Raw genomic sequence first — 13,240 nt, forward strand, 5'->3', positions numbered from 1 at the left:
TTCCTTTGGTAAAAACACCAGTATAACAGAAATAATCTTTAAAACCACTCATTGTCTCACCATCCTAAAAACAAGTGAAACAGTAGTTTTCATTCCAGCTTCCAGTCTTGCCTTCTGTTTTACTTCCTGTATATAACAGCCTCCATAGGTCTCTTCTACTCCCACCTTTTGGACTAATCTTTCCCTTCTTCCTGGCTACCCCACAGCAAGTGAGATTTTTAGCACCGCCCAGGCGGTCACTGTGGCTGGGAACCCTCTCGTCTGGGAGGAGCTTCTTCCACCTTCAGTGTTCTTGCTGCCGGCTCAGAAGGGGGAGCTTCACTCCGTCCTGGGTCAGGAGGAAAGGAAATGAGGGTTTAGTGGCAACCTCTTCTTATAAAAATGAGAAGAGTTGGAGGGGAAGCTTCGCACATCACTCCCCCTCATATCTATCGTGTATTTCTCATTTTACTTTAAATCTGATGTTTTACTTTTTTCTGGTGCAGCCCTCAGGACATGCTGCTGAGGACACAGATGCGCCTTCCTGGCGAACGGGCGTATGCCCTGCCCGTGGACATGGTGTGGGATGCTGCCCGGGGCACTGCCAGCTCCCTGCGGCAGCGAGTGGCTGACTTCTATTCCCTTCCTGTAGAGAAGATTGAAATTGCCAAATACTTTCCTGACAAGTTTGAGTGGCTTCCAGTGTCCAGCTGGGTAAAGTGTGGGACTTCCTGCATAGCAACAGCTTAACTGCAAGTTTTCACAGATAGGGAATTTAGTAAGAATTTGAGGTTGTTTTCTTTATTCAAGATGCTTGATTTTTCTATAGAACCAGCAAATTACCAAGAGGAAAAAGAAGAAAAAGCAAGATAATTTGCAGGGGGCACCTTATTACTTGAAAGATGGAGATATTATTGGTATTAAGGTAAGTTGTTTAACAGTACGTTTCCCACTTTGACAAAACACCAGGATGAGATGGTTTCGTAGAAATGATTTATGAAATCTTCAAGAGGGAGAGCAGACAGCCCCTCATGCGGTTGAATAAAATGCTTCTGAAGTTTTATACTCACAGTGTTGCTGCTGTAGGTTTGAGTAGGTACCTGCATTAGGTTACAACATTTCCTTCCACTCCTAGTTTGCTGAGTTCTTTGTTGTAAATCATTAAAATGGGTGTTACTAAGAAATATGTCCTTGACATGGGCCATTCTTACATTCCTCCGACAAACCTGGTTTGTTGTCATGTGGTAATACTTTTTAATTCTTAATTTAAGTGAACTATTTACTGATAATAAATTGAACTATTTACTGATAATAAATTATTGATTTAATCACCACTTCTAGTCAACACTGTATTCGACAATTGACCCTCCACCCCTAAAAAGTAAATAAAGCTGTTTACCTGTCATGTTTCTGCATAGGACATTCAAGAGACTACAAGATCAACATTCATAAAATTCTAAGGTAACTAGGAACACACCCAACAAAAAGATTTGTAAGACCTCTCTGGAGAATATGACAAATTTTGAGTGGTGGTAAAGCTTCAGTTTTTACCGTGTTCTTAGAAAGGAAGCTTCTCAGTAGTAAAGTTATCATCCCAGTGAAAACCCAGATGGATTACATTAAAGAGGATAAACACGTGCAAGAGCATGGCCAGGGTACTTGCCTGATTGAGTATTAGGACTGATGATACCGACCCCCACAGACAGGGAACTTACAGGTATTTCAGATCTACATTAAAAATGGGTTATTCAGTAAGTGGTTCTGGGAAAATTGGTTCCATACAGGAAAAAATGCAGTCATAATTTTGGTTTTCATAGAGGGTCCTCAAGCTTACGTCAGCCCCAGACCCCATAACATCTGTGTGCACCTCTGCTCACACCAAGCACAGCAGTCAGTGTAAAGACTTATGTGTGAAAAGCAGTGATTTCCAGTCTTTAGAAGAACAGATGTAAGAAACAAAATGCACAACTCAAAGTATTAAATTGACTACATGAAAAGCCAAGCCACAAATAGGAAAAGATATACGCAACAATAGAATTAATAAGGATCATTATCCAAATGTAAAATACTTCTACCAATCAATTTCAAAAAGATAACACAATCGGGGAGAAATGGGCAAAGATGAATAATATCTGGCAATTCTCAGAAAACTAAATGGCCAATAAGCAGATGAAAAGGTAGGCATCTTCCCGGTAACCAGGGAACTGCAAATCAGCAGTGGTTTGTGGCCAGACCCCCAGCACTGCCTCCACGGGTGCAGCCGCGCTGGAGGTGGCGGGGCAGCACTCAGGAAAGGTAATTCCACTCAGTGGCCACCCCCAGAACAACTCACACTGGGGGTGAGGAGACACAAAAATGTCCACTGAAGCACTTGTGACTGTAAATGGGAAGAACTTAAAGGACCCTCAGAAAGGGGATAAAATGGGGAAAATACTGCACCAGGTATTGAACACAGCAGTTAAAATTTATAAACCAGAGCTGTGTACATTCAGGTGAACATATCTGGTGTAGAAAATGATGTCCCAGGATAGTCTTTTACAGAAAGTCTAAGCCGTGTAAATGCTGAGTCCTCCTCCTGTGCTGCCATCGAGTGACAGTGCGGACAGAACACTAGCACCAGCGTGATGGTGGGCTTACCTGGAGCAGGGGCAGGGCATCAACCGAGTCTATGTCTTGTCCTTGGAAAATACTAAAATGAAGCAAATATGGTTAAAGGTTAGCACTAATAATAGCTAACTTTCACTGATCATTCTATTGTAGGCCAAGCACCATCTGTGTACACATTTAACTCGCATTTCCTCATGACAGCCAGGGGAAGGAGGGGAGCTAACTGCGGGGCCATGCCCAGCCCTCACACTACCCTGGTGTCTCTCCCATTATCTCTGTATTTTCTCTCATTTGTCAAGTTCACGGTTTTACAAAAGCACATCATGTACAAGTTACTGGACTAGAGATTACAGTATTTGTTGGGATCTTTTCTCCCGAGAGCAGAAGCAGACAGCCTTGCAGTTGTGTAGGTCCCAGCCTAGGTGACCCAATCAGCTCCCCGAGAGCCCCGTGGTCTGGTGAACCTCAGAATCACCTTTCTCTGACCTATGCTATCCTCTGAGGTTATCTTCCTTGAGCTCAATGTTTTGATTGGTTCACACAGGGTGGCCAGTATTTATGGTAAATAAATTCAGATGTAAAGCTGACACAAGTACTGGGGGCGCTTAGTCCCTCAGGAGACCATGCTGAGCGTCCTGTGTCTCTAACGCCCTGCCAGACGCTTCCAGGAGGTTCCCAGGAAGTAGGGCGTGCCTTTCAGCAGCTCCAGTGGAGCTGCCCACAGACCACAGCGTGTTTCTGCCGCCATCGCGGCAGGTGAGCTCCACCCTGTTCTCCTGGTGGGGCCTGTGCTGGGCTCACTCCAGGGGCAGCGTTTTCAGTCAGAAGCAAAGGTCGGGTGGCTGCAAAGTCATTTCTCCCGGTCTACCTGCCTCTCACCGGGCACTAGTGTTTACTGTCGGTTATTAATCCAGTTTACGTCAAGGTGGACATAGCCTTATGTTGGTTTCAGTAATTTTCACATAAATTTACATACTTGACTCAAACGTAGTCTTAAACCATGTCTGAACATGTGGCTCCTTATTTTGAAATACAGAATCTCCTGGTGGAAGATGACGGTGACTTCAGCACAGTCCGAGATGACATTGGGAGGGAGGACCCTGCTCTGGGGAAAAGGAAAAGGTAACGTGAGGTTCTCACTGTCTTACGGATGCCGAGGCCTCTGGACAGCTCGCTCTTCCTCACTTAGAGCTCTGGCCGAAGCCTCAGGTCTCATTACAGGGCTGAGCACTTTGGAGAAACTTCATGTCCTTTAGAACATGAGCCAGGCCTGTGAGCCTGGGACAAAGATGCTCACAGCCTCACCTTGAGAACGCAGCCACGCAGTTTCATTTCCTGCGCCCCACCCCCACCCCCCCCATTTTGGGTCTTTCCTTCAGACACAGGTCTGTCACCTGAAAACAGGCATTCCCAATCACAAGTCCACCAGCTGTCACCTGCCCTGGTGGCTGCTCCCGGAGCTGCCTCACCTCACTGACCTCTTCCTGCCAAGCTCAGGCTCCTTCCCACAGGCCTCCGGAGTCAAGCCCCCCTGCTCTCCCCGCTCTGCACACAGCCCCCCCGTCCCTTGCCCTGCATACACTTACCCTTTCCTCTTCTGTGTACCGTGGGCTTGCTCCCTTGGCCTCTGGGCCACCTATACCTCCCAGGACCTCCGAACATCCTCTGAAACCCACACTGCAAACCCCCCAGTGCTTGGCCCCAGCTCCACTGCGTCGTCACCTCCATGCAGGCCACACCAGGGGTGCCAGTCCTCCTCACTTGCTCCCCTTTGGTCTCCTGAGGTCATCCCACACCCCTTGACCTGGGTGGGCCCCGTGTCAGTGACTGAGTTGGTGACAGCTCTGTCTCCTGCAGCCAGGAAGCGCTTCGTGTGCAGAGCAGCAGCGTTCTCTCCAGTGCAGACACACCTGGCCGGCCCCACAGACCAGAAGCTTCTCTGTCCATCCACGTGGGGAGTTTCAGATAGCGCCAGCACCGCTGATGTCCCTGTGGGCTCAGGGCCTGGCCAGAGCGGGCTCTGCCCCTGCCAACTTTGCTTTGTGGTTCTGTGAGAGCAGGCTTGTAGGCTGCTTCCACTTTATTAGAGGGACGTTTGGTCTCAGGCCAGGCAAGTGCACAGCATGGCCACCGAGGGACTCACAGCCGGGCCGTGTCTTACAGGTGCCAATCAGACTGCACTGGGCCACCACCATAGTTACAAGAACATTTCCTAGTTCTGCATTGACTGCAGGCACGCATACAAGGTTGGCCAGTGAGGCGCACACAGTCCACTCTCTTCCCTTCACTGTTGAGACAACGTAGTATCTGCACTCAGAGCTTCTGAGAGCTTAGCACGCTGATGGGCTGGCCAGGCTGGAGCAGGACACAGCGAGTCTGTGATCAGAACGTTCCCACGGTTGTGGCCACCGGAAGCCAGTGCGCTGAGCTGATGGTCCTGAGAAACCTCTCCTGGAACAAACAAAGGAACGTGCACCAGCTTCTCCTCGCCCTTCAGCATGGCCAGCTGTGGATTTAAAAGGTGTGACTGGCACTTACGACAAATGCTGCATCTGTGTTACGAATCGACTGACACTTAGGACACAGACGATTCACTTCTCAAACTCAGTCAAAAGTGGGATTCCTGAAAAGAAAGTAAATTCTTCGCTTTTATGCCTCCAACAAGGCTCAGTACGGTTACAACGTCACACAAATCTCTCATCAGCCCTTTGTCACTGACGTTAAGATAGCACTTCCATGTTCAGATGTGGACGAGGTCTCGGCTGTCCCGCTCGCTGCAGGAGGAAGTAAGTGGACATTGGGTGGGATGAGCCTGCTTTTGCCTCCTGTCCCCCTTCCAGCCTCGTCAGAACCAGCTGGAACCCTCAGTCTCCTCCCTATTTGTCTGAGATGGTTGGGTCTCAAACTGTGTGCTAATGTGTAAGAAGTTGGACTTTCACTAGCAAGCTGTCCCCATGTTCTCAAGCGCTCAGCCCGTCTCGGGATGTGCACGTGGGGTGGCAGCCTGTTTGTGACGATCCCGAACTGAGAGCTCAGTGTGGCTGGGAGCCCAGCCCTCAGTGCAAGCTCTGCTGTTCCTTTGCTGTAACTGACAGGTCTCCTTGCTGCACCGTTCACGTCATTATTTAGGAAATGAAATAATGTAATAACTGAAATCTTTGCTTTTGAGAAGCCAGAGGCCTCACTGGATGTGACTCACCAAGACAAGATGGGGATAGGTGGGTGTGCCTTAGGGTCCGCAGTGAGCCGCTGGGGCCTCCAGCTCCCTTTTTTCTTAAGTTTGGGATGCACTGGGGCTGCAGAGAGAGCTGTACAATTTTATTAAAGAACAAATAAAGTGTCTTCACGTCTTGTATCCATTTTAAGCTGACTGCTTCGTGTTCCACTTGGACTTTTTCCCCCAAGTGCACTTCAGATGCTGAATAAGCATGGTTCATATTTAGAAATACTAATCAGGACCACAGTAGAAACAACAGAAGCATGTTGGATTCCTGGGAAAACGGTGTTGAAGAAACTGGCAGTGGTCTTTTCCTTCTAGGGAATAGAACTGGCCATGGGGTGCAGAAGACAGTTACTCGCCCTGCCAAAAGGGGTTACAGGATTCCAGTAATCCATAATTACGGCTTCCCAGGCATGTTTCCCTCTAGAACGGACTTGACTATGCAGTATTACAGGCCGTTCACCCATGGGCAGCTCGTCTCATTCTGTTCTTGATTGTGTCCCATCCAAAGCAGGGCAGGTCAGTCAAGTACATAACAAACTTATTGTGTGTCCTGGGGACTCACTACCTTTCAAAGAGGAAAGGGAAGCAGTGAAATCCATGCAAGTCGGGAGGGAGAAATGTCTACATTCCCTCCAGTGCTCACCCCTCCCACCCAGGCACCGTGTGGCGCTGACCTGACCAACAGCAGGACTCCTGGCTCATGAAACTCAGAGCTCACGGCAGAACTGCGGCAGCCGTTCCAGGCGCTGGTGCCTTTCTCTCTGTGCTGGTTTCTACCTCCCAGAGGTTTCCCCAGGTGGCGAGACACCACCAGCAGCTCTAGACTGACATCCTCTCAGGCCTGCCTCATTCCAGGACCTGTAAAAGTCCTGAGCCTGACACCCATGGGCTCAAAGTGGGTGCCCTGCCCACCTTGCTGTCACTTCATTCAAATAAAAGCAGAGGGAGAGCAAGGCAGGTGGGGTTGCCCATCAATGTGACAGCACCCACCTTGATGTTAACAGCTAGTCCACCTATCAGCACACCACACATGTCCCTCTCCGCAGGCAACTCCTGCTCTCCACCTAGGTCTCGGGGGAGGACGACACGGTCCTCTGGGATTAACACCTTAAGGTTCAACCTATAGCTAAATGACATGTAAGCCCAGCCTGGAACCAAGTACACGGAGTGGGTATGGCCACAATGAAACCTCTCTTCCGAGAAACAGAAGACGCCCAATGCAGCCCAAGCTGCTACACGATGACACAAACTCCTCACCCACTTGTGAGGTGAGCTCCTGCCCAGCTGCGCTGGCCGCCCTGTCCTGCTCCAGAAAGCCTCACACATCCGCTGTCCCTGTGGGTACACCTTACATGGGTGCTGGGAGGACCTCACACTTGGGCACTGCCTTCCAGAGGATGCTCATCCTGGAGCCCTAGGGACTGAGGTGCCTGGGAACCAAGTGAGCACAGGCTTTCGTCTGCCAGCTTGGAGTTTGGCTGGCACACCATTTCCTTAATGGCTCAGACATGGTTGAATCTGCCTCTGTGAATAACATGAGCCAGGGAGCCTTTACCTCCCAGCCAGCTGCTCACCTTCCATGTGTCTACAACCTGTTCATGCTTTTGTGATAAGAATTGAGGAGGCTAATCACTCACTCCTGCCTGACACAGGCAGGTTCTAAGGCCAGCACCCTGGTGGGACTGGTGCAGTCAGAGCTGCCGCCCCCGCCCCCACCCCCACCCCCAGTGTGGGCAGCTCCCCTGTGCAGCCCACCTCAGTGCTCTCAGACCACGCCTCCATTGAGGCCTCCACACCGCAAACATCTGCCCAGTCCGCTCAGAAGCTTTCTCTGCACCAGTTCACCCATCTCTTGTGGGGCCCCTGGCCCCACACCTACATGATCATCATAACTCGTGTCTCTATATGCTTTTGCTTTTCCCATACAAAATCATCAACCTCGATATTCGCTTCCATTCTCAAGCCATCCATGGCCCAAGCTAGCTGCTGGAGGACCAGTCATCAAGTCCACCCTCCAGGCCAGCAGCAGGAGGAAAGAGGCATGCTCCCAGGTTTTTAAGGGAACTTTCTGGAAATCCCAGTAAATACTGAATCTTTTTGACCAAAAGTAAGTCACATCAGTCAAGCTGCAGAGGAGACGTGGTCACAGCTGCAGGGCATATTTGGGCGCAGCCCTCCCCCCACTACGGTGCAGGAGGGAAAGGAGACCTGGTGTTTGCAGGCACAAGCAGTGGCTTCCACAAAAGCTAAGAATCTTAAAAATACTCAAAATTAGATTACACAGCACAGGGCCAGCACTAGGGTACGGTGAGACCTGGGGCACAAAATGTAAAGGCACCCAAAAACTCAGTAAGCAAGCTAGATCAATTTTCAATACAATACTTTCGGAAATCAAAGTTAATGCAGAAAAGCCCACAATGAACAAATTCAACTTATTTTTAGAGCAGCTGAAAAATGTAATTCTGATGCAGCTTGGATTTTGGCAACCAACATTTTATGTCAAAGTATAAGGAACGAGGACAAGAAATCAGACAATGAGAGATCCAAAACAGGCTTGTTTTATTTACACACAGAACCACTTATTTACAACCCTCGACGTGGACTATGTACATAGCAACACAGCAGGCATATGCTCCACGGTGAGTGCTGTATAAATTAAGATCATAAATATGAGGGTGAGCCCCACCCGAGAACACAAAACCTTTTCTCCAAGACTCTCCGGGGATCTTCCTCCTGCCCCCACAGTGACAGGCACCCACCCTAGGACACAGCAGGGCTGCTGGAGCGGGCAGAGGCACAGCCCCACGTGCAACAACAAAGACACCACAAGGAACGGATGCCCGCCCTTCACTGACGCACCTTCATGCAAAACTCACGTTCATTCCTTTTGCTTCTAACTGACGAGAATTATAAAAATGGCTTTTATGTAAACAGTGTTGCTTTAGTCACTGACAACATATTAATTTTAAATCCCACACATGACCCTAACTTAAGCCTTTCCCACGGGTGGGCACTGAGGGCATGGGGTGGCCCCTGGGCAACTCCCCCTGCACCTCCTCACCGAGCTCCAGCCTGTCCCATCCCAACCAGATGCCCTGGGAACCTCAGAATCCAGGTGTCCACCTCGAACAGGGCAGCGCCCTCCTGGGACCCCATGATCTCTACTTTCAAACAGGTGATCTCCAGGGGCTAGAGTCTCTCTCTTCACCTTCCTCTGCTTAAAGAGCTGTTCAGATGGGAAAGAGAATCACGGGGCAGGAAAGCAGACACAATTGCCTGGTCTCACGTCCAATGAGGGTATGTGCAGAATGCAGGGCTCTCACTCCAAAGCCTGCCGACACGCCACACGTGAGCACAGGAGTGGGCACCCAGAAGAACCTCCAGTGGGAGCACCCCAAAACCAGAGACTGGAGCCTGGCCATGCCCAAGGAGGACCCACCGCGCACGCTGGTCAGAGGGGTCTCCAAAGTGAGTGGCAGGTAAATGCTGTTCAGCTGGGAGTCTCCAAGGGGCCCCTATGGGTGACTCTGGACAGCGCCCTAAGGCCTCCTGCCCAGTCCCCTCACAAGGTCAGCCCTGCCCTTGGGGATGCGGGACCCTGGCACCCAGGGGTTGGGGTCCAGGGTGGAAGAGATCCCTGGAAGGTGTGACTGTCTCTGGAGGGGCAGCCAGGGTCAAAGTAAAGGCAGTGACGACTTGCAGGGAGCTACACAGGCACCGACACCTCCAGGGACCTGGGGCCTGGCAGCACCAGATGAGAAGCCACCACGGGTCAGAGGCTCTCAGGACGGAATGGACATGCTGTCTCCAGAGGAATACTGACCCAGCGCAACACACAGCCTCCATTGCAGGGAGGCCACCGGCCACTGGGCGCTCCTGGCCCCGGACAGCACCGAGGCTACTGCGTCCTGGACACACAGGACCATGTCCCCACGCCCGCAGCTCAGGAGGGACCCGAGACAGACGGGGCAGGGTTCATCGGCCCTAGAACATGGCTCCCTGTTTGCCAGCTCCAGGAACAACGAGTTTTCCTCTCTCTTCACGTCACATTTAAATGAACAGGACTGGAAACGCATCCATGGTGCCTACGAACCAGGGAAGGCAGGACCTCATAATAAACAGGGACATCTGCAGTGAGTGGCCGGCTCTGTGGAGAACCGCAAATGGCTGGCGGGTCTGGGCCCCGACTCCGGAGAGCCTGCTGGGAGACGGTGCCTGACAACGCGCTGTGAAAGGGCAGAGAAGCCCTGGACACTCGTGTGCGGCCCAGCCAGGCTGTTTCTGCCGGGATGCCGGGGGCCAGGGAGCAGAGAGGTGGTGGCACGGTCACCCCATACACCACTGGGTTAGAATGGTGCGTGTCCAAAGGTAGCCATGTTGGTGTGCCCGAGACCCTGGAGCGGGCCGGAACAGTGTCCGAGACGCTTCCTGTCACGAGCACAGGGCGTAGAAATAGCACCATGAGAAGGGCCCAGGATGGGCCCCTTCTCAGTCACAGGAGGAACGGAGGACGCAGGCCGAGAGGGCGGAGGCTAGGCCTCGGTGGCAGGGGGGCTGCGGCTCAGCTCCTTGATGCCACACAGGATCCTCTTCATGTGGCCCACCTTGGTCACGCCGAGGTCCTGCAACGAGAGCACAGCCACCCTGATGCCAGGCAGCAAGCCAGGCCACGGGTGCCACCATGGGCTGCCCAGCAACTCTGCACACAAATGAGGGAAATGATGGTGACACCAGATGGACAGGAACGGCATAAGAAGTGACAAGCGTGCAATTGCCTCCACACCCCTCCCGTAATCCAGTCACTAACACTGTTGAGGGAACATCACACAAGACAAAGACCACACACAACCAGCAGCAAGTGGAACCCTCCCTCCCCAAGCCCCATTGCCCAGGACATGGCCCGAGACCACACCCCTGAGCTGGGCCAGGTGCCCCCTCTCCTGTCCCTCCTGAGATGAGTCGAGGCGCCTGGCCTGTAATGTAAGTCCGTGCACGTGGACACAGGCGAGTAGGTTGCACTGGAGAAGCCGCCAGACCCCCAGCAGCCACAGGGTCTCCCTGACTCTGACCGACTGTGTCACCAAGAGAGGTACCCCTGTGTTCCGAGTCCTCCCCCACAGGGAGCTCTTCAGTGACAATTCCCATCCAACCGGGCTCAGCAGAGCAAGGCTGCCCTGCCTGTCTGCTCTGGCACCCTCTGGTTGTGGTTGGTGGAGAATCACTGCCCAGGGCACCACACACGTCACCCTGAGTGTACACGTCACCCCGAGTCACACACGTCACCCCGTGTTGTAAACAAAGGGCCAAGAAGAACCGTAAAGATCATCCTGATTGTGGGACATGGCCAGGTCAGAGGGAGGGGACAGACGGAGCCGCGGGCAAGCCCAGGTGTGGAAGTACCTTGAGGTCTCTCCGCTCCAGGTGCAGGAGCTCGGAGCCCCGGATGTCGTGCCGAGTGAAGATGTCCTTATACTCACAGAGACTGAGGTGCTCCAGCCAGGCAGCAACCTCCTCTGTCCCCCAGAGGTGAACTGTCGGAGACGGAAAAGCAGGAGAGCAGTGAGTGCCAGCGCCCAGCACCCGGCAGGCAGCAGCGAGCACCCGAGATGCCCCAGACACCCCAGCAGCAGGCACCCCGAAACAGCACAGCAGCCAGCACCCACGATGCCCCAGCAACTGGCACTGCCCTGAGCTGTGCAGGAAGGGGTGCAGCTGCGGCAGAAGCTGGTGTCTGTCCCTGCAGCCCTGTCCCCATGTCCCCAGAGGGATCAGAGGCACCAAATGGAGGGGAACGTGGGTCTGGCTGTGCAGCGGAGTCAGCTTCCTTCCACCTCCTCGAGCAGTTTCAGCCGTTCACCTCCTGGCACATAAACTTTTGCATCATACCAAAAAGTGTATTTTTTGCCGATCTGACAAAAAAATGTAGTTATAATTTTGATTCATTCATTTTGAACGGCTATTGTTTTGTTGGCTATTTTGTTTTTAATTTGACAATCTAAGGCGGTGGTCGGCAAACTGCAGCTCTCGAGCCACATGCGGCTCTTTGGCCTCTTGAGTGTTCTAACACCACTTCTTCAAAATAGACTCGCCCAGGCGGAAAACCAACTTCTGCGCATGGGCCACGAAGTTTCAATCGCACTGGGCCACGTGCACGCCTGCACGTGGTATTCTGTGGAAGAGCCACACTCAAGGGGCCAAAGAGCCGCGTGTGGCTCGCGAGCCGCGGTTTGCCAACCACTGATCTAAGGGAAAAGAATGTTTTAAACATTCTTGCAGCACACCGGTTGAAAATCACTGTTCTAAGAGGGTTCATTTCAGTTCGGGCCACAGCAGGAAGGGAGACACGCAGAGAGCTCATGTAGTCAGAGCCACAATCATTAAAAGAAACCCAATTTCTGGACAAACATGCGAAGAAGAAGAATCAAAGGGCACTGCCCCAGCAGGCACCAACGCCGCCCAAGCCCAGGCTGGGCCCTGGCACCCGAGGGCGCTGGGGACAGCTGTGCTCAGGGCCAACTCTTGAGACGAAGGAGACTTTAAGCACCAATTTGCTGACCCAAAAGAAACGTGTCCTTTAGTGTCATTTTCTATTGATTTCACCGCCCACAAGAGCTGGTGGCCCAGGCCCCCGAGGTGCAGGGGTCTCGATCAGTGAACCGACTGAAAGGTAATCAGCAGCCCCACAGAGGAAGCAGGTCTGAGTGGGAGCTCTGTGTCTCTGTCTTGTCACCTCTGCTGTCTTCCCACCCTGAACCCCCAATCCAGGGCAGGCAGGTGGCTCAGTGGTCAGTCACCTAGTCTACATGGGGAACAAGTTCAGGGCAGGAAAGGACAACGGTCAGCACCCAACACAGAGGGGAAAGCGAGGCACAGTTCTGTAGCTGCAGACAGACGACTCCTGCAGGCCACGTGGGGGTGGGGGGGGTGGGAGGGGGGCTCAGCCTGGGAAACTCGGGAAGAGCCACAGGACCATGGAAGGAAGGGGAGGCCAGGAGGCGCACACAGCCAGAGGAGGGGGCAGGTACCCGGGGCTCCCAGGCTGCTGTGGGCATCTCTGTTCTTGATGTTCTTCTCCTTCTTAAACTTGGTCACCAGGCGGAATTTCCCGCTGCGGCTGCGTTTGGAAAGATCCATCACATTCTGTGTGGAAAAGGAGAAACACTGAGAATCAGACCCCAGGGCACCAAGCCCCGAGTCACACCGGGATCAGAGAGGCGGCGGGGCCAAAAGGTGCTTTGTTCCAAATTTACTTATTCTTGTGTTTTTCTTTGATTTTTAGTCTCATGTTTATTGTTAATTGTTAATGCCTTTTAAAAGTGGTTTCACGGTGATCACTGTATTTTCATTTTACACCATGCATTTCCCATGTGATTAAAAAGCTTTGTAAATATTAAATATCAGTACCATTATAGGAAGATTACTAAATAGGTT

At 52.0% G+C, this 13,240-nt stretch overlaps 2 protein-coding genes across 2 annotated transcripts in view; one reads left to right on the forward strand and one right to left on the reverse strand.

Annotated features, from left to right (window-relative positions):
* The window catches only part of USP40 (ubiquitin specific peptidase 40), a 67,285-nt gene extending 61,357 nt beyond the window's left edge, over window positions 1-5,928 (forward strand). Inside the window, exons 28-31 of the mRNA XM_028140603.2 lie at window positions 486-693; window positions 809-904; window positions 3,623-3,708; window positions 4,444-5,928. Coding sequence (XP_027996404.2) covers window positions 486-693; window positions 809-904; window positions 3,623-3,708; window positions 4,444-4,555 — 502 coding nt within the window. The 3' untranslated portion in view covers window positions 4,556-5,928. The remainder of the gene's footprint in view (window positions 1-485; window positions 694-808; window positions 905-3,622; window positions 3,709-4,443) is intronic.
* Window positions 5,929-8,351: 2,423 nt separating this feature from the next.
* Window positions 8,352-13,240, reverse strand: part of DGKD (diacylglycerol kinase delta) — a 107,874-nt gene continuing 102,985 nt past the window's right edge. The window contains exons 28-30 of the mRNA XM_054722896.1: window positions 12,835-12,949; window positions 11,210-11,340; window positions 8,352-10,431 (exon numbers count right to left, since the gene is read on the reverse strand). Coding sequence (XP_054578871.1) covers window positions 10,342-10,431; window positions 11,210-11,340; window positions 12,835-12,949 — 336 coding nt within the window. The 3' untranslated portion in view covers window positions 8,352-10,341. The remainder of the gene's footprint in view (window positions 10,432-11,209; window positions 11,341-12,834; window positions 12,950-13,240) is intronic.

The sequence above is a fragment of the Eptesicus fuscus genome, chromosome 11 (genome assembly GCF_027574615.1).
Source record: "Eptesicus fuscus isolate TK198812 chromosome 11, DD_ASM_mEF_20220401, whole genome shotgun sequence".
NCBI classification, from domain to species: Eukaryota; Metazoa; Chordata; class Mammalia; order Chiroptera; family Vespertilionidae; genus Eptesicus; species Eptesicus fuscus.